At 41.2% G+C, this 21296-nt stretch overlaps 1 protein-coding gene across 2 annotated transcripts; it reads left to right on the forward strand.

Moving 5' to 3' along the window:
* Positions 1 to 200: 200 nt before the first annotated feature.
* Positions 201 to 16261, forward strand: LOC136444001 (uncharacterized). Of its 2 annotated transcripts, none has more exons than XM_066441393.1 (10): positions 201 to 429; positions 839 to 1038; positions 8430 to 8517; positions 9683 to 9821; positions 11743 to 11932; positions 12194 to 12311; positions 13430 to 13461; positions 13606 to 13768; positions 13997 to 14089; positions 15491 to 16261. In XM_066441393.1, exons 2-10 carry the CDS (start codon positions 863 to 865, stop codon positions 15617 to 15619), a joined length of 1128 nt encoding a protein of 375 aa, XP_066297490.1. In that variant the 5' UTR covers positions 201 to 429; positions 839 to 862; the 3' UTR covers positions 15620 to 16261. The 2 variants fall into 2 exon arrangements, with proteins under 2 accessions (XP_066297490.1, XP_066297489.1); XM_066441392.1 differs by having other exon boundaries at positions 201 to 425.
* The last annotated feature ends 5035 nt before the right edge of the window (positions 16262 to 21296 follow it).

Raw genomic sequence — 21296 nt, forward strand, 5'->3', positions numbered from 1 at the left:
GGCGAATGATGAAAAATAGAAACTACATTTCAGCAATAACGTTACATATAATTAACGATATTTTTTACTTTCATTCTTAAATTATTTCTTAAAATACTACAGAGATGACGAACTAACATTCAAACAAAGCTGTCGACAATGTGATTATTAAAACATCCTACTGACTTGACTTCTACCCCTCCATACTTAATGGTATAGTTGAGGTCATGACCTTTCCCGAGACATTACCTGTGTGACCTGTATGTGTTTCACACCTGCCGACAGGTGAACCAGGCGTCATGCAGCCCTCCCCACTGCCCTTCAGCTGTCCTCACATGTCAGTCTAGTCCTCCGGCTCCAGTTCCTCCAGCCTTGTTCCACATTCCGTCGATCCTTGTGTCTCCTGCGTCGCGTCCTCACTCAGGGATCGTGGTTACAGTTACAGAGTAGGTAACTAATGCTCTCCTCTTAATTTGTGTTTTGACAACACTTAGGTTTTGTTGTAGTATTACCTGCTCAGAACAGATTCGTTCAGTGTTTCCACAACGCTTCATTTCACAAATAACCTCAAATAACGAAAATTTTTAGAGTTTGTGTAAGATGTCAAGCATTTTTCCACTTAATTGATTTGATTGTTAACTACATGTGACTCCAAATCGATCCACCCATTATGTTTGAGAGGCCTTATATATAAAGAGCGTACTTAGTACTGGGCTCAAAACAATTTGTTCAGTTTTCTGCAATATGTGATTACTAATACATCTAACGTTAACTAAATAACATTTTGGTAAAAGATCATTCAATTAACAAGTATTCTGCAAATTGCAAGTTGTTGGTGTGTGTTTTGGTCCCTGTTCAGAGTCAAGTGGTGCAGCCAACAACAATGCTGAACCTACTCCAAGCACTAGCGGGGGACTCTCCGCAGTCCTCTCCGAGGCTTACCAAGAGAGCGTCTGTGCTGAGCGGGATGTCAGGAAGCGATCACGGAGACGGGCATGGCAACCACGACAAACGGCCTGAACCCACCTGTGAGGGCAACCTGAGGATCCTCCAGAAACTGTAGGCAAACATAACATTCCAGTAGTACTACTAACATGTATCAGCCTGGTGTTGACCCGGTCTGGGTTTCTTACCTAACCTGCACATGCGCTGGGGTGAAGTCTCCCATCTCAGGATATAATATCCAGTGTTCTAGCCAGCGCCGGTCATTTGACGGAATTTTGTTGTTCATGACCGACAAAAATTTTGCCCAACCCGTTATTTTTGACGGAAAAAAATTGGCGTGTAATTAGTTAACGTTGGGTAACATAAATTTGTGGGGTACTTAAATTCGGGATTTTTCGAAAACGGGGTATTTAGGGATATGTGCTAGATGCAACATCAGTAATACCGCTAGAAATGCAAACTTGACAGACTAACGTATTCAGAACACTGTCTGAAAGGCTTCGATAAGCATGCATTAGAAGGCGACGAGGACAAAAACTCTCCGTCCCTTATTGGAACAGTCTGAGGGCTTCGTGGGAGAATCACACTACATCGTTGTCGGCTGTTTTATAAGACAAATGTCACATCCGCTTCCTGCTAAACACAATCATTTACAAGACAACTTATTTTCTTAAAATTGCTGACCTGCAATTGGACTCTAAGTGTGATCAATCATCAAAACCCCTCTTTGTTGCTACAACCTACGGCACGTGTATTTTCCCGCCGCCATATCATTACCCAGAATCCTGTTGTCAAGCAGACGACAAAGGTTTGCGAGGAACACTTTTTTGTCTAAATGTTGCGTGTGATTGTGGACTGTGGACGATATTTTCCTCAAAGTTTGCTCCTAACACAACAAGGAATACATGGACATAGTAGTATTATCAATGCTACGGCATCCGGCTAACTTGCCATGAATGATGTACACGTTGCCATGACGGTGGATGTCGACTTTGACGTTCTATAGCTACCGACTCAACACACGGGTTGTTCCCGTAGGCCTGATGTGTGCGGTACGGCCGTTTTTTCGTGTATTTTTTTTTACTTGGACACGTCTATATCCATAGCACTCTCCTCAAGCCAAGGATGGAACGAATAGCTGCTGTATAAAATGTAATTAGCGGTAAGATATTCAAGACGAATCTTCTCTCCCGAATTAATGTTCACCCCTGTCCGACAGCACCGTCATTGTGCGTGCGGCAGGCGGTAGTTTCAAGTTGAAATATTATGGTGTCAGCACGACTAGAGACAAAATCTACCATATATATGATTAGTGCAAAGATAGTACATGATACTGACAGAATAATAGAAAAAAAGGATGGTTTATTGTTCTGCTAGATTGATTTCAGTCAACCATTATCGGAAAAATCCCGAATTTATGTTACCCAACGTTACAGAAAGAGCTTAGAGTTTTGTAATTTTTCACCAAAAGAGTTGTCATTAAACTAAGCTTAATCTACCACTAGTACCAGCAAAATTTGCCCCTCAAAATGCAGGAAATAGTGATTCAGAGGGTTAAGATTCCAAAATTTTCCTGGGGGAGCATGCCCGCATCCCCCTAGGATTGTTGCACCTTAAACACTTGACAGGATGTTCCATCAAACAAAATTAGGATGATGGGTAAAAATTTCAGGCTGGCCAGAACACTGATACATAATATATTATATATACGTATTATGATTGTAAATTAATGGAAAGAGCACCTGAGGCCTGCTTATGCGAGCGGGTTACATAAAAAAAGTGCAGAGATTACCCTAAACTGAACTTGAGTCAATCACTCAATTGAGGATTTTTTATTTTGTTGGTAGTGACTTGTGTGTATGAGCGTAATATGATTCATTATGAAACTTGAATCAACAAAACACATTAATATTTTGTTACGCGGTCCCTGGTCATTCTTCCACCAGGAGTCGTCGCAGGTCAACCAGTGTTTTTCTGTTGATCATTCTTACAAGCACAGCTCGCCCAAGCTGATCACAGAGACTGAGAGGTGTTCAATCGTGTTGAGATCAGTGGGCTGCTGAAAGGCCACTCTATCTTCTGTACATGTACTCATGCATTCTGCATGGAGATTTTCTGAAATGATCACACTCCCGTGTGGACGGGTAATGTGTGCAACAGTCAGCAATAAGCATAGGGTTCTCCTCGCTGCCTCCAATACTTTAGTAACTATTTTTGGCCTAGCAGACCTTAGTCTTGTCAGTGTTTGTTCCTATCTCACTGCAGTTTGGGCCTTCGAGGAGCTGGAAATTCTCTTTTTGGGTATATAAGGGTGCTTTTCTTGAATGCTACTATAATTACCTTTGCCGAGAAGGTTATGCAGAGGGTAGCGTTTGTTTGTGTGTGTGTTTGTGTGTTTGTTTGTAACGGACAGCATAACTCGAGAAGGCTTGGATGGATTGTCTTGATATTTGGTAGGTGGGTAGGTCTTGTTATTAATGATAGTGGAGTGAACCTTAAGCTTGCTGTTACTGAGTGTTAGTTTTGTGACACTGAGTGTGTGTGTGTGTTAGTGTGAGTGTTTGAGAGTGCATACGTTTGTGTGTGTTTGTGTTTGTGCTCCTGGGCAACAACTACCAGCAGTAAGTTTCTACATGGATGAAGTACGCCTTGAATGTGTCAAACACTTCTGCTACCTTGGCAGCACTATTAACAACAGAGGAAACATTGATGATGACATTTCACACAGGCAAGGAAGCGCCTGCGCAGCCTTTGCAAACTTAAGGGGAAGGGTTTTCGACAACAAAAACCTGAAGACAGCAACAAAGCTTCAAGTTTATAAAGCCGTAGTGCTCCCAACACTTCTTTATGGATGCGAGGCTTGGGTCACCTATCGACGACATCTCAAGACTCTCGAACAGTTTCACCAACGCTCACTACGTCGTATTCTGAACATATCCTGGACAGACTACCGTACCAACACTAGTGTGCTAGCTGAAGCTGGCTCCTGTAGTATTGAGGCACTCATTATGCGTAACCAACTACGATGGACTGGTCACTGTGTCCGGATGCCAGAGAACCGGCTCCCCAAACAGACCCTGTTTGGTCAACTGGATCAAGGGACACGACCTAGGGGTGGACAGAAAAAGAGGTATAAAGACACCCTTAAACACTACTTAAAGAAGGGTCACATTGACCCCACAAACTTTGAAGCTCTCTGCAACGATCGCATGCACCTGGCGTCAGCTGAGCTACAACAGCGTCACAACTTTTGAAGCTGAGAGGATAGCAGCCGCTGAGGCCAAGAGGAGGGCTAGGAAAGCCCGGCTGCAACAGAACTGATGAACTGACATGACATTAATATGTAGACTTGCCATACTCTGCAGAGTGGCTGTCAACAATGTGTGTGTGAGAGAGTGTCTGTGTGTGTGTGTGTGTGTATGTGTGCGTGTGAGTGTGTGTGACTGTGTGTATGTGTGTGAGAGAGTGTCTGTGTGTGTGTGTGTGTATGTGTGTGTGTGTGTGTGACTGTGTGTATGTGTGTGAGAGAGTGTGTGTATGTGTGTGTGTGTGTGTGTGTGTGTGTGTGTGTGTGTGCATGTGTGTGTGTATGTGTAATTGTGTTGTGTTACTGGATTACACTTATAATTATCCTTCCATGTTGGACCAGAGCCCATGACCCTTTGACTAAGTAAGACAACATGGGTAATTGATAGTCTAGTCATGCCTTGCCTCCATTGTCAAAGCTCTACACAATAATGTATTATGTACAGTCATCAGATGTCAGCATTCACCTTTCTTTGTTTTTATTGGCTATTCGTGCTATGTCAAAAACATGCAGTGGCCTCAGGGCTTTTCCCAGTTGGAAATATTTGCCACTCACTTGTCCACTTTATTTCATAAATTGTCAAGGGCACAAAGGCCCAAGAAATAACATTTGTATAATAGGACTCGTCCAGGAAATTTTCAACCTCTTATTACATTATCTTCACCTTTTCCTTCATGATCATAACCCATAGATTTTGTGAATGTCATGATGGCTGTTGATAATGCCGACTGACTTCTGTTGAGCTTTTATGGCTTTGAAACCCTTTCAGAGCGGACCAAAGAAAAATGCTATGCCTAATCTTTGTGGACGGCTGTATCCACTGAGTACGGTTGTTTGAGGAGGGGGTAGATGTAGTTACAATGAAATCGTAATGTTTTTGGTCAATGCGTAAGCGGGTTGCGTCGCATAACATTACCTTGTTGGTGGGCATCAGTGCCCAATTATTGACAAGCAGCCGATGCAAGTGTAAAACAGGGTACGTATATCTAGTGTGACAGGTTCCCCACTGTGTTGACTGCATGAATTACAGCTGCATGATCTTTAGTAATTAACTATGCTTTTACTTACCGTGTTACATTCATATATAATCAGTTCTACACTCAGCTACGTATACAGAAGTGACGGAACTTGAGGACTACTTATAAGTAGTAGTTGGCTATGTGTACGTTACAAGCTCCTTCCCAATGAGTGCCCGAGATGTTTTCTTTTTTAAGTCGATTTTTTTTCTGAGCATTCATGCAGCCAATGCAGTAGAAAACCTGTCACAGATATACATTCCTACTCCATACATGCCATTTCTGTCCACTAGGTGTTCCAAATAGAACAGGGGGTTCTATATGTTCGATATGATGTTCGACTTGAACGGTCCATTGCCTTCTGTCCTATTGATTTTTGCAGTCTAGAGTATTCATCACCTTGCCATTTTTTATGCAATGTAGTTCATATGAAGACTGAGACTTTCCAAATCACTTTGGAGGTCTGTGCCGAGGTGTGGGATTGAGCTCAGTCTGCTATGTGACAATTTGTGGGTCATACATTGATACACGGTGTCCCTAAATATATTAATAAAGAAATTATCAGATCATTTCCAGTATTCACTCTACCAAAATTTTCCTCTCAACATGTGGGAAATTATTTCAGTGGGGTAGATTTTCACGATTTTTTTGGGGAACATGAGCCCCTCCTGACACCCTACGATTGGCCTTGGTCTTTTGCGTGTGACACCCTGTGTATAGAACCAGGGATATATATTAGAAGGACTTGTGAATGGGTACTTTACAGGGTCTCTTGTACAAATGAGTTATTAACTATGAAAGGCCAACAGTACAAAAGTATGCAGCGCGACAACTAGCTGTGTGACAACGTAAGCCGTGCGACAGCGAGCCGTGCGACAGCAAGCGTACATTCAAGTTTTGGTCTTGAAGTTGCAAATTCGTTTCAAAGGTTGGGAGCCAAGCAAACTCAAAACAAGGATGTACAAAGTTTCTGGTGCTCAACCAGGAGATAACTCTACTCTTATATGCTCTCTTCATGATCAACTAACATATAACTTTTTGTTGAACATGTCTTCCATTTTGTACTTCATATTTTCTTTCGCCTCCCAAAACAAAAGGAAACAACTTCACAGGAAACATTTAAGCAGTCACAATGTACGAGGGCCTTGATTTCACCTCCAGACAATCGGCGTCGCCCACCAGCGGCGTAATAATAAAACTGAAACTTGAAAAAGAAGACAGCTGGAAGGAGTCTGCAACGGAGGCAGTCCACGGTGAAGATCACATTTCGCCCGCAAATGAAACCCTGGCAAATATTCTCCCTTTAGCGGGCGTAGTTAGTCTGGTTGTCACACGGCCTATTGTTGCACAGCTCGTTGTCGCACAGCCCGTTGGCGCACGGCTTGTTATGGCATGGCCCATTGTCGCACACCTCGTTTTCGCATGGCGGATTGTCGCACAGCTTGTTATCGCACAGCCCATTGTCGCACGGCTTGTTGTCGCGCAAAATAGCCTTTTTGCTTCTTACACAATGTTTTTACCATTCACTTGGTCTTTCGTACTTTACAGTGCAATTTGTGCGCCTCAAGCAAGATAGATAGATGCCAAATTTTCATGGATTCAAACAAAATCATAATATCAGTGTCAAGCTGATGGTGTGTTGTTATTGTTTCAGTGACTGTGGCAATGAGAATGTGCTGTGTGTGAAGTACCGATTGTGTCCAGCTGATACCGTGTCTTGTTGTTGTTTCAGTGACTGTGGCAATGAGAATGTGCTGTGTGTGAAGTACAGATTGTGTCCAGCTGATGGTGTGTTGTTATTGTTTCAGTGACTATGGCAATGAGAATGTGCTGTGTGTGAAGTACCGATTGTGTCCAGCTGATGGTGTGTTGTTGTTGTTTCAGTGACTGTGGCAATGAGAATGTGCTGTGTGTGAAGTACCGATTGTGTCCAGCTGATGGTGTGTTGTTGTTGTTTCAGTGACTGTGGCAATGAGAATGTGCTGTGTGTGAAGTACCGATTGTGTCCAGCTGATGGTGTGTTGTTATTGTTTCAGTGACTGTGGCAATGAGAATGTGCTGTGTGTGAAGTACCGATTGTGTCCAGCTGATGGTGTGTTGTTATTGTTTCAGTGACTGTGGCAATGAGAATGTGCTGTGTGTGAAGTACCGATTGTGTCCAGCTGATGGTGTGTTGTTATTGTTTCAGTGACTGTGGCAATGAGAATGTGCTGTGTGTGAAGTACCGATTGTGTCCAGCTGATGGTGTGTTGTTATTGTTTCAGTGACTGTGGCAATGAGAATGTGCTGTGTGTTAAGTACCGATTGTGTCCAGCTGATGGTGTGTTGTTATTGTTTCAGTGACTGTGGCAATGAGAATGTGCTGTGTGTGAAGTACCGATTGTGTCCAGCTGATGGTGTGTTGTTATTGTTTCAGTGACTGTGGCAATGAGAATGTGCTGTGTGTGAAGTACCGATTGTGTCCAGCTGATGGTGTGTTGTTATTGTTTCAGTGACTGTGGCAATGAGAATGTGCTGTGTGTGAAGTACCGATTGTGTCCAGCTGATGATGTGTTGTTATTGTTTCAGTGACTGTGGCAATGAGAATGTACTGTGTGTGAAGTACCGATTGTGTCCAGCTGATGGTGTGTTGTTATTGTTTCAGTGACTGTGGCAATGCGAATGTACTGTGTGTGAAGTACCGATTGTGTCCAGCTGATGGTGTGTTGTTATTGTTTCAGTGACTGTGGCAATGAGAATGTGCTGTGTGTGAAGTACCGATTGTGTCCAGCTGATGGTGTGTTGTTATTGTTTCAGTGACTGTGGCAATGAGAATGTGCTGTGTGTGAAGTACCGATTGTGTCCAGCTGATGGTGTGTTGTTATTGTTTCAGTGACTGTGGCAATGAGAATGTACTGTGTGTGAAGTACCGATTGTGTCCAGCTGATGGTGTGTTGTTATTGTTTCAGTGACTGTGGCAATGAGAATGTTCTGTGTGTGAAGTACCGATTGTGTCCAGCTGATGGTGTGTTGTTATTGTTTCAGTGACTGTGGCAATGAGAATGTGCTGTGTGTGAAGTACCGATTGTGTCCAGTTGATGGTGTGTTGTTATTGTTTCAGTGACTGTACATGTGGCCATGAGAATGTGCTGTGTGTGAAGTACCGATTTTGTCCAGCTGATGGTGTGTTGTTATTGTTTCAGTGACTGTGGCCATGAGAATGTTCTGTGTGTAAAGTACAGCTATGATGGCACAGTTGTGGCTGCTGGACTTGTACACGGAGCCATTAAGGTAAAGGAACCGCTCTTGAATTTGTCCTCTTTGATATTCTATTATAGTATAATCATGTACATCTTTTTACAGCGCTTAAACCAGCCATTAGGTGACCAACATAATATTGAAGATTGATGTCACTGACGAAAACTGTCTGAAATGTACATGTACATGTATGATTTCCAAATTTTAGCCAGTTGCTTGTAGAGTTTAGCAGAGAGAGGCTTGTCTCCAACTATCTAGAGACCTTGAACATCGAGGAGATCCCATGAGGCCTTCTGGAGCAAGGTCAAATCCATCAGACAAGACTCTACTGGCACATCAGCCCTAAGACATCAGGGGTGCTAACATCTGAGCCCAATGAAAAGGCTGATGCACTGGGCATCCAGCTTGATGAGTCAATATTAAAAGGGTAGCTAAACAGCTAAACAGCTGTCTTAGTCTTAACCAAAGTACTGGAACAAATCGTGCACAGCCACATGATGAAACATTGACACTCATGGCATTCTGTTTCAGGTGCAGGACTGTGACCCATGCATATGCATTGAAAGTGTGTTGAGCCAGCTTTATGAAGCTAAATATTCATCGTTCACCAGAGGTTTTTAAATCTTTCTAGGGGGTGACGTGAATCATGCGTTACTTCATTGAAAGTGCGTGGAGCCAGCTCTACGGAGCTAGCTGGAAAACATCTGCCGTAGGGTTGTATTGATAGCCTTGCTCCATGGAGCTATTAGCACAACCACTATCGCGTGAAGTACAGCTCTGCGTGGACAAATTTTTTCAACTACATAATGCGCTATCTTCCAAATTGATTGCCGCCCCAACATGCATTGCAATGTACATGCAAATCTTGCATGAAGTATTTGCGCTTACGCCTCTCTGATTGGCTGTTGCTACAACTGGTGCATGGCGGTGATTTCTAGGGCGGGCCACGACAACACACAATCATTTCTACTCTCAAAAAACACAATCACTATATTCGTGCAATGCGCTGCCAAATTGTAATGTATTTCATTTTCTAGTGCCGCACTCAATACAAAGTACATGTACTTTGATCGTGCCATTGTCTGTGGTTGATTTATACATTATGTGTAAAAGTCTGGATAGAGATCCTGAAATCTCCCTCGAAACTATTGTATGTAGATAGAACAGGCCTTTGCTTGTTCTGATGGATGTTGTCCAGATCTTTCAGGCCCACGATGGGTCAGCTCTGTACCACCTGACTGACCAGGAAGTCCGTGATGCCCACCTGCCCTGCACCAGCCTTACCTTCATCCCTACTGACCATGGGCAGAAGTTTGAACACCTTCTCATGGCTACATGTAAGTATGAACACCTTCTCATGGCTACATGTAAGTATGAACACCTTCTCATGGCTACATGTAAGTATGAACACCTTCTCATGGCTACATGTAAGTATGAACACCTTCTCATGGCTACATGTAAGTATGAACACCCTCTCATGGCTACATGTAAGTATGAACACCCTCTCATGGCTACATGTAAGTATGAACACCTTCTCATGGCTACATGTAAGTATGAACACCTTCTCATGGCTACATGTAAGTATGAACACCTTCTCATGGCTACATGTAAGTATGAACACCTTCTCATGGCTACATGTAAGTGTATGAACATCTTCTCATGGCTACATGTAAGTATGAACACCTTCTCATGGCTACATGTAAGTATGAACACCTTCTCATGGCTACATGTAAGTATGAACATCTTCTCATGGCTACATGTAAGTATGAACACCTTCTCATGGCTACATGTAAGTATGAACACCTTCTCATGGCTACATGTAAGTATGAACACCCTCTCATGGCTACATGTAAGTATGAACACCTTCTCATGGCTACATGTAAGTATGAACACCTTCTCATGGCTCCATGTAAGTATGAACACCCTCTCATGGCTACATGTAAGTATGAACACCCTCTCATGGCTACATGTAAGTATGAACACCTTCTCATGGCTACATGTAAGTATGAACACCTTCTCATGGCTACATGTAAGTATGAACACCTTCTCATGGCTACATGTAAGTATGAACACCTTCTCATGGCTACATGTAAGTGTATGAACATCTTCTCATGGCTACATGTAAGTATGAACACCTTCTCATGGCTACATGTAAGTATGAACACCGTCTCATGGCTACATGTAAGTATGAACATCTTCTCATGGCTACATGTAAGTATGAACACCTTCTCATTGCTACATGTAAGTATGAACACCTTCTCATGGCTACATGTAAGTATGAACACCTTCTCATGGCTACATGTAAGTATGAACACCTTCTCATGGCTACATGTAAGTATGAACACCTTCTCATGGCTACATGTAAGTATGAACACCTTCTCATGGCTACATGTAAGTATGAACACCTTCTCATGGCTACATACATGTAACGTTAAGTATAAGCACCCTCTCACGGCTACATACATGTAAGTATGAACACCTTCTCATGGCTACATGTACATGTAAGTATAAACACCCTCTCATGGCTACATACAATGTATTACTAAGTATAAACACCCTCTCATGGCTACATACATGTAAGTATGAACACCTTCTCATGGCTACATGTAAGTATAAACACCCTCTCGTGGCTACATACATGTACTAAGTATAAACACCCTCTCATGGCTACATGTATTAGTATAAGGTAGAGTCAGGTTAATGCATGGGAGAAATACATCATGACTTTTTCAAACTCACAGCAGTAATACCAAGCACTAGTCTAGTATATGGTGACAGATCTATTAGAACCCTACTTATATAGTATATAGATGTATGTCGGGACAATTTCTACTTATTGACAATCTGCAATGGCTTTATTCAATGCAGCGATAATTGTTAAAATGGAGATATTTTTTGGGGTGTGTCTGTCTGTCTGTCTGTTTGTGTGTTAAACTTTGTGTTTCCAGATTTTTGTAGTCAGTATAACTCAAGAACCTCTGCATGGCTTGTGATGATATTTGGTATATTGGTAGGTGATGGGAAGATAGAAGCCAAGGTCGATTTTGGATCCCCTGGTATGACCTTGGTACTGCAGCACAACTGTTTTTTTTGTTTGTATTTTTTTTTACCTGGACGTGCTGTGGTCTTGTTTTTTTTTGCCAGATACAAATGTTTATAGTTAGAACTGCAGGGGTGTTTTTGTCAAAATCTTCCAAGGAGCATAATTAAACAAAGGAACATCGAATTTCTGTGATATTTTTATTGTTGCTTTTTCAGATGCCAATGGTGTGTTGAAGTTCTGGCACCCATCGACAGGGTCGTGCCTTCACACCATCCATGAGAACAGGCAGACTTTGGCGGCCAGTTTCTCCCCGCACGGCGATGTGTTTGTGACAGGGGGCGCCCCCGCACAGCTGCACATGTACAACGCTGCCACAAAGAAGATGGTCCGAACCTTTGAACCCAGGTCAGTGTGGGACCATGTCGACATGCATATTTGACCACGCCGAGGACATTGATCTACAGTAACTCTTACTGATCTGATTTAAGGCTAGTAGGTGACTATTACACTTTTACAGTTGATATGGCTATTGTGGACAATGAAACTGTCAGGTCTGGCATAAAGACGGATACTAGTAAGATTAATTCTATTTTGTGCACAAAATTTTCCTCCTGACTGCATGGTGATTACAGAATCCCTAACCATTACTACATGATTTGCTTGCAGTCCAGACAAGACAGTTATGGATGGCCACATGTTAAGAGTGTTCAGTGTCCTGTATCATCCCAATGCTGTTGCCTACCCCGGTGTGTTTCTGAGCGGTGGATGGGACGATACCATCCAGGTTAGAGACACGCCTTATAATCCTGACCTGACTCTCAGCCTTGCCTGTTGGATGACCTGTTCCTTGCCCTGCTGCTGGCTGACTTGTTACTGAGCTGCAAATAAACTCTATAATCATATAAACTCAACATAATGAGTTCAGAAACTTAATTTTGGTCATATCTCAATGAATATTAGTAGCTGCATTGCAATGATTGCATGATATATCATTGGAAAGCTTGCTTATTGGCCTTTACAATGATATTGTGCTTATCATGATCAGCCATTCATGGGTAGAGCACCAAGGCTGCTTGTGTGTGTAGGTCACACAGAAGTCTCAGGTGCCAAATTGCCTTGATCATATGTTTCATTCATGATTCGCATAATGCATAATTTATTATAACATTAATAGGAAAACTTGTATATTTTCCTTTAAAATGATACTTCATTTGCTATGATCATGCTTTTGTGCAACTAGCTCCATGACTGATTTTGTTGGCTGGTTGCACAAAAAAAGTGCCCAAATACCCCATGCAAACATCAAATATTGTGTAGGGAATGTAATATACAGTACATGTATTAACAGTTGCTCAAGCAACTGGATAGATTTTAGAAATGGTCAGATGTTTCAGGTAGCACCCACTACCTTTTGTCAGTGACTTAGCAAGGTCTATAGTCCAACAGGTATTTACTTAAAGCAAAAACGATGTATCGATGTGTCAAAGAGATAAAGACAAATTTTAGTCGGATCCATATAGATTACAAGAAATTTCTATTTTTCTTCTCTTCTATCGTTGGACAAAGATTTGAGACATACATGTGTACATGACTAGGTACTAGAGCTCATACTTATGTGATGAATGAATGTTGATGACATTGGGTAGTGCATAAGATATACACTTGTCACAAAAAGTTTGGACGAGTAACTTTGGTTGATCATATCTCCGTTGTTTCTTAATCAATTTTAATGATTTATATATCATTGGAAAGCTTGTGTGATTTCCGAACTCTTTGTGCAGAGTTTACAGGTAGCAGCATTACGTTATGGTGATAATCCCAGGAAGTCAAAGGGCAATTGCAGAAACAGCTCTAGCTTCAAAACATTGTTTCTTTGCGGAAATTTCTTTGTTTCTTTTACAGTTCTGGGATTCCAGGGTGAAACATTCAGTTAGGTAAGCTCTTTTTTTGTTATTTGGTATTGTGAATATCTGTACCAAATGCCTGTAATATAGAGCTCAAACTTACCATCTTTTTTTTATCAGTGGGCTTGAGACATAGGTGGTGATGTGTGTTTATTTGTGTACCTTTCCCCACAGGAAGATTTTTGGACCACACATCTGTGGGGAAGGGCTGGACATTGACCCGGAGCACAACCACGTGCTGACGGGGTCGTGGCGTAAGGACAGCGCCCTGCAGGTCTGGGACTTCACCTCCACCGAGAAGATCAAGGACATTCCCCCGGACTTCAACTCCTGTCTGGTCAGTCAGGGCACGACATGTGGTCTTTTCTGTTAACAGGAAGGAATTAAATTTTTCCCTTTGTACAAAGTATAGACATCTGCTCACATGTAAGTAAGACAGCATGTAAGTAAGACAGTAAAATTATTATGTAACAGGAAGAGTTTTTACTGCTGAGAAGTTAAAGAAAAGATCCAGGACCTGTATACCTTGTTCTGTTTCTTACCTGTATTTGTTGCTGCTTGTCAGGTCTACTGTTGCCAGTGGTTAGGGAGATCCTGTATTACTGCAGGTGGAAGTGACCACAACATGGCTCGGATAGTGGACAGGGGCACGCTACAGGTACTCACCATCTACTGCACATACACATTCTGTACTCTGGATTATTATAGAGAATATGACGCTATGGATCCCGTATAACCTGAGGTGCCAGCCCTAAAGTCTACCATGATAAATGTAGCTGCCTTTAATTCAGATGTGTGGCAGAAGTTGTTCATAATAACCCCGCCCTAATGTGAAGTATGGACCAGTACAGTTTGGAACACACATGTCACATGTCATTTTAAACTTCTATAGTGTACTTGGGTCCATGGGAGAGAGACTGTAGAAAGTAGTAGACAATATCTGTCATTTTGCTTTTATCTTTAAGAAAAGGAATGAAGACTGTCTAATGTTTCCCATTTGGTAGGTAGGATTCCAAAGGTTCAAGCCCCTGAACAAAGTTCTCAATAGACATATTATAATATAAAGGTGATCATTGTTAGCTAGGCAGCATCTGCCATGTCAATTGCTGGCCAGTGTATTTTTTCTAAATCACCTTTGAAGACTGCATGACACCAAAATACAACATTTTCTGATAGTATTCATCAACAATGATAGTATTATTCAATTCAGTATGCATTCATGAGCACATACTTAGATCTTATTGAACACCGTACCATTTGTTCTTCAGACACAAGTTTTTTCTTGCAAGGTCATTAGATTATGTCTGGCACTGATCACACAGTGAACGTGGTGACCAGTTCTGAAACTTGCACACATTCACTGTGATGTCAGTTACGGTCACAATTGGATTACCTTGCAACAAATCATTAAAAGCATACAGTCTTTAACGGATGCTGTCACTGAAATATTGACTTTCATCAGCTGTAGTGAGGCTGACTGAACTGCCTCTTGCTGTGTTGTACATGCTTCTTTTTTCAGTGTTTTTTATTCACAAGTTTTGTAGTGACCTCTTCACCGCAGTGACATTTAAAACCACCACAAAAAGGATAACTCTCTGCCTGCCTACCTCCTTGTCTTTTGCTTTTAAGCACTACGTACTGTTAAGTGCATTGCACAGTATTCTGAATTATGTATTGGAGGCACCTCTTGCTGTGGATGTGCATTAATATTGACAAAGCACAATTGAAGACAGACCCAGTCTTCATATTCTTTAAGAATACACACATCAAGAAGTCATTATCTACTGGCCATACTGTATCTAAAGATGTGTGCCCAAGCAGGGGGTAAAAAGATGTTGTCGCCGTTTTGCCACAGTATTCTTAGTCTATTTCTATGAGAACCACCACAAACACACCATTTTCTCCCTTCTGTGAAACTAAGTCCCTGCAAACTTAAAGCCATTTACAGTACGTGACTGTACTAATTTGCCATAGTGTACGTCTATCAAACAAGATATAACGTTAGGTCATTAGAAAATCATCCTGTGCTGAACATTGAAGGAGAATTTATTTATTTCAGACTACAGGACGACTGGTGGATCTCCCTGGGGGTGTGTACTGTTCAGACAACAGTCGTCATGGAAACGTCCCCAAGGTTGCCATTGGAGCAGCCAACATGGTGTACATAGTAGAGAAGACAGGCGGCTAGACATAAGGCAGTGTGGGGATTGAGATGGGGGCTTCTGTAGGCTGTTGCAAGCCAAGCTTGATGTGCTGTATTTACTTGTTGAGTTGATGAAGATTTATAAGTGCTTACCAGAAAACATTCCTAATCTCACAGGATTTGAGCCATTAGATTCTCATCAGTTTGTTCCAATGTTGTAACAGGTGAGCCAGTAAAGTACTATATATATAGAGACATGTTTGCTGTAACAGTGTGTTTCCACTTCAATATCATTCAAAATATCTGTCAGAATAAAACTAGTGACACTGATATGTGTGTGTCGTGTACATTGAATTGTGCCTTACCAGCAGTGTCTACACTGTAAGTATTCATACAAATTTAATTCATATGATCCATAACACTATGAAACATATAAATTTTTACGGAATTCGTATGATGCAGGGAGTGGAGTGTGTTATCTCAGATGTGTCTGTGTTGCCATCCTTTACTGAAGCAGTAAGGTCGCAATTCTTTCTTGAATGAAGTTAATTGTAGAAATTTTACTGATTGACAAGACCAGAGATTGTTTTGGTTGTAAAAAGTTTATTTTGTACAGTAAATGATAGCAAGACTTCTGTTAGTTTAAGATGTTTGCACAGTTTGAATAAAGAACACAGCACAACTTGTTATGATGACTGTTTGTTGTAATTTGGACATTTGGTGCAAACGTCATGGTGGAGTAATGGCAGCATGTTTTGCCAAGAACTCAGAGGTCCTTGGTTCAAAACACAGGGTCCCCTGACTTGTCCCGTTGATGTGGTGCCCTTGGAAAAGGCACCTCACACAATGTCTTCACTCACTACCACAGGTGAAAATTAGTACTTAGCTTTCAGAAAGAGTGGGGTTTCCTTCCCGGTGTGAGTGGATCAAATAAATCTGTGGATATACCATGTCATGCCATGAGGCGGTTTACTGAGTATACAGAACAAACATGAGTTCGGAGAACTCATACCTCCATGAAGTGTTTTGAGCCTTTCTAAATTGATCGTTTTATCTTGTCTCATTGATTACCCAAATATGGTTGTTTCAGTTAATTAAATACATTTCGCCTCGTGGCGCTTTTCAAAGATTCCTGGGGTGTTCAACCCCTTACATAGAAATACATAGCAACAATAAAGATGTCAAATAATACAGGAATGAAGATTGACTTGAAAATATAACTATTCATCAAACAACAGAAATCATGATTAGATAATAACTGGAATTACGATAGCTTAATAGACTACAAATATTGAGTCAAAACATAATGATGGAGGATCAAATAATGAAGCAAACTTAAATGTCAAATAACGAAGTGGAATTTGCATATCAATGTGAAAATTAGAAGAAAACTCATGTCAAAAATATGGGTCACTCTAATATAAGTCAAATCATATAATCAAATGAAAACAAGAGGAAAGCATAACGATTCATTGAGAAGTAAAAGGAGCTTAAGTCATATGTTCTTCTCTGTATAGTCGTTTAAAGAGTTAAAGTGTTCTTGCCGATTTTAGTCTGGTCGATAAAGAGTCCCAGAGCACCGCTCTAGAGCACGACAAGGCTTAGGCTTTAGGTAGTTGAATGCCGCCTTGTGCTCCGAGGCTGGTATTGTGAGTGTCTGAGAATGTGAATGTCAGAGTTGGCTAAACAGTGCAGTAAGGTGGAGAGGGGTCATGCCGTTGAGTGTTTTAAAGACTAGTGTAGCTTTGGTCCTCTTGTATAAGTCGGCTACTGGGGTCCACGGTCCACCCAAGTGTGTGCAAGATGGTCACAGAAGAAGTGTAGCGATTGCACCCCAATGGCTACAATTAGCATAACCTAATGATTTTAAACTAGAAAGGCAACATTTGCGAGAGCAAATACAGCATATTTTGCCCATCTCTATCCGCATGCAAAAATCGACTGTTCCAAAATCACCCCTGTGCAAAAAAAGTCTGCCCAAGAGTGAACTATTGCAAAGTCATTCCTGTCCGAAATGGAGCTTGTGTTCCCCTATGCAAAAACAGACTTTCACAGGAGCTCCAAGGCACAGTGGATCATTCAGAAACCGTCTCTATCAAAAACAAGAGTTTGGTCGGTTTTTTTTGCGTAATACAGTACATTGATTTGAAGCCGTTGAGAGCCGTTTACAGCATATAACGCGCTTTGGCATTGAAAATCGAAACTTTATTTATTTTTCTCGCCCAAACCAATTGTAATGGGTTGTTTTATGACTAGAACAAGTTATTAAGTTCTTTTACATCATTTCCAGCTGAAATCCGTAACTTTTCCGAAAATTTCAGGTTGCTTTTTAGAGGCGTTTATAGCATATAACGCGCTTTGCCATTAAAAATCGAAACTTGATTTTTTTTTTAGCATAATGAACATCCAGGTGTGCTCACCTTTCTAAAAGGTACCTACACCTCAAAATGACATCCGTGGCATTTACCGTAAGGGAAATACAACTTTCTGCATACATGTAAACATGCCCGTAGCCAGGGGGGGTTCAGGGGGTTCGTCCGAACCCCCCCACAGGCTTGAAGGTCCACTTTTTTAGGCTTGAAGGTCCACTTTTTCAGGCTTGAAGGTCCACTTTTAAATGTTCAAGATTTTTTTCAAGGCGGACTTACTTGTATCACCAGCAACGTCACAGAAGCTAGAATGCTAGAAAAAAACTTTGTCTCTGATTTTTTCTCTAAATTTCTCTCAAAAACACAGAAAATGCCCTTTCAGAAGGTTCAATTCTTAGAATTTGAAACGCGCGAAGGTCCACTTTTTAATGTACAAGGTTGTTTTTTTTCTAGGCGGACTTATTTGTATCACACCAGCGGAGCTGGAATTCCTAGAAAAAACTGCAAACTTTGTCTCTGATTTCTCTCTTTAAAATCCTCTCAAAAACACAGGAAATGCCATATCAGAAGGTTCAATTTTTAAAATTTTCCGGGGGGGCATACCCCCGGACCCCCTAGAAAGCTCGCGCCTGCGGCGCTCGTCTCGCGCCTACGGCGCTCGCTGGTCCCTCAAACATGAAAACGAACCCCCCCATTCAAAATCCTGGCTACGGGCATGTGTAAATGATGTAAAACAACTTATTAACATGTCCGAAGGCCAAAACAACCGTTTACAATTGGTTTGGGCAAAAAAGATACGAAGAATGAATTTTGCACTGCAAACCGCGCTAACAGCGTTCAAAACAGCGTTATCAGGCCTCGTACACACATTTTCGGCCCGAAAAACCGATCGGAACTTTTTTTCAACTAATCTCGGTTTGCAGTGTAAAATTAATTTTCCCCGGCCCAAAACAATTGTAAACGGTTGTTTTCGCCTTCGGACATGTTAATGAGTTGCTTTACAAAATTTCCAATTAAAATCCGCGACTTTACAGAAAAAAGTTCAGATTGATTTTTAGGTCCAATCTAAAACTGTTTTGAACTGTTCAAAAATCTGCACTACTGACAGGATGATCCTGTGAGCAGCAGAAAAAATTGCACTACTGTCAGGATCATCCTGTCAGCAGTGCATTTTCTGCTGCTGACAGGATCATCCTGTCAGCAATGCAGATTTTTCCACTGCTGACAAGATCGTCCTGTCAGCAGTACAATTTTTTGCGTTTCGGCGCATGCGCGCCGGAACGCATTGTCCTGGCTTTTACCTTCAAGCATGCTTCAAGGAAGGAACCAGGGAAGCTTGGTTCAACACTGTGTCGCACACAATAAGACCTTATATGGCAATACGTTCTCAAATCCTTGTATAGCCGTTGCCTTATATGGCAAGAGAGCACGAAAATGCAGGCAGGCTAGATTTGCATGTGACACAGGACGGCGACCGCATGTAACTGCTACAACTGTTCGGAAATATCATTGCATTGTGGTTTCGGACTTTGATATCCTGAAAAATGACCATATTACATCTATTCCACAAGATTGCAGAAGAAAAAAAATGATTTCGTCAAGAAAACGACCAAAAATCGGCATAAATGATACCATATAGTAAGTTCATAGCATTACGTCCAGTGTGAATAGTTACGTACCGCAGCTTGGCCGATCTGGCAACGCGAAGCACTTCGGACCCAGAAGATCCGAGTTCGTCTTTTTGTATGGATTTTTTTTTCTTTTTAGATATTGAATATCAAAAATATATATTGATATTATATTAATCTATCAATATCATATTTATGAATATCATTTTTTTTCATTAATAAATAAAGAAATATTTTATATTTGTTATTTTTAAATATTCATTTAATATATACAAGGCCTTTGTCTTATGAACAGGACTTCATAGATTCCAAACCCGGCATTCGAATTTTTCTGTTCATTGTAATGGAAAATACCGTGCAGCGGCTCCTATGCGCGGTAAGATGATTCTTGCAAAACACTCGCCACTAAACTTCTATCCCCGATGTAAACAGAGGCTCCTGATGTTGTTTGCAAAACAGCGATTCTTTGTTACAGTAGCAAATGCTCCATTGTTCAGTATCGACTTCATTCAGACAACACGGACGTGGAAAGTGGCGCCCCTCGGCACAAAACTATGGGAATTTTCATGAATTTTAGCAAAATTACCCAGGAAAATAAGGAAGAAATGTTGTAAATGCGGAAACCAGAATAATACGGATGAGGTAGCTGTTGATTTGTTTGACATTTGGTAGTCATTTTAGATAGAACCTTAGCTGTTATGAACTTCTATTTCACTTAATTACCATAGTGCTGATGATTCAATGGTGCTTTTTCAAATTTTATGTTTTATTGCGTGCCATGTACATAATTACATTGATAGCTTTTATAATGAGCCTATTATACATTTTACAAATAAGTACAAGTTGTAGGCCAAGACCAGCTTTTTCAAAAGCACTTAAGTTAAGTGACGTAACTTCAAAATTGCTTTCCCCGATCTGCCTTTCTCTATTAAAACAGTACTCATTTCCCAAAATGACAATTTTTCTTATAGACTGAACAGCCCTTGAGTGACTTCCTCTGGCAGATTTTACTTCAAGTAAAGGGAAAAGACAATTCACACTTATAAACGTAGCCGAAACGCCAGCTTTTTTTAAAAGCTCTTGTTTCCTACTGCTGACAGGATGATCCTGCCACTAGCCTTAGGCTAAATAATCTTGTTTTATTATTTCAAAATCAGGCGAAAATCAATGCGCGTGCTGATGTCATCCATAAAATTTGCTCGCTGTGGCCTAACTGAAAAGTACATGTTGATAAAACACCTTCATGCCCATAGTTTAAAAGCGTCACTTAGTCTCCATTACTGGTACCACAATTACTATCATTATAGGGGCTGCAATGTATTTGCTCTCATGGATCAAAAGCGCCGTCTAGCAATCCTAACTAAACTGTAATTTTCTACTATGATCATGACTGCTTCGCTCTCATGGATCAAAAGAGAAGTCTAGCGATGTTCCCTAGACTTACACGATAACCTCTAGTTTGGAGTTTTTGGGTCCGGCTTAAATGGATTTTTTGTCGTGAACTACCTGATTTGGAAGTTAAGTTACTCACAAGCGTTAAAAGCTCATGATTCAAAGGCTTCACCTATCCTTCATTACTAGTGCTTTACTTAGTTACCACCGAAAGGGATTAATTATGGAAGCTTTGCTCTCGTGGATCAAAAGCGTCGACTACGAGCGCTTTCTGTAACTACAATATTCTACCATCACAGCAGCTTCGATTCACTCTCAAGGATCTAAAGTAAA

Source organism: Branchiostoma lanceolatum, chromosome 10 (genome assembly GCF_035083965.1).
Source record: "Branchiostoma lanceolatum isolate klBraLanc5 chromosome 10, klBraLanc5.hap2, whole genome shotgun sequence".
Taxonomy (NCBI): domain Eukaryota; kingdom Metazoa; phylum Chordata; class Leptocardii; order Amphioxiformes; family Branchiostomatidae; genus Branchiostoma; species Branchiostoma lanceolatum.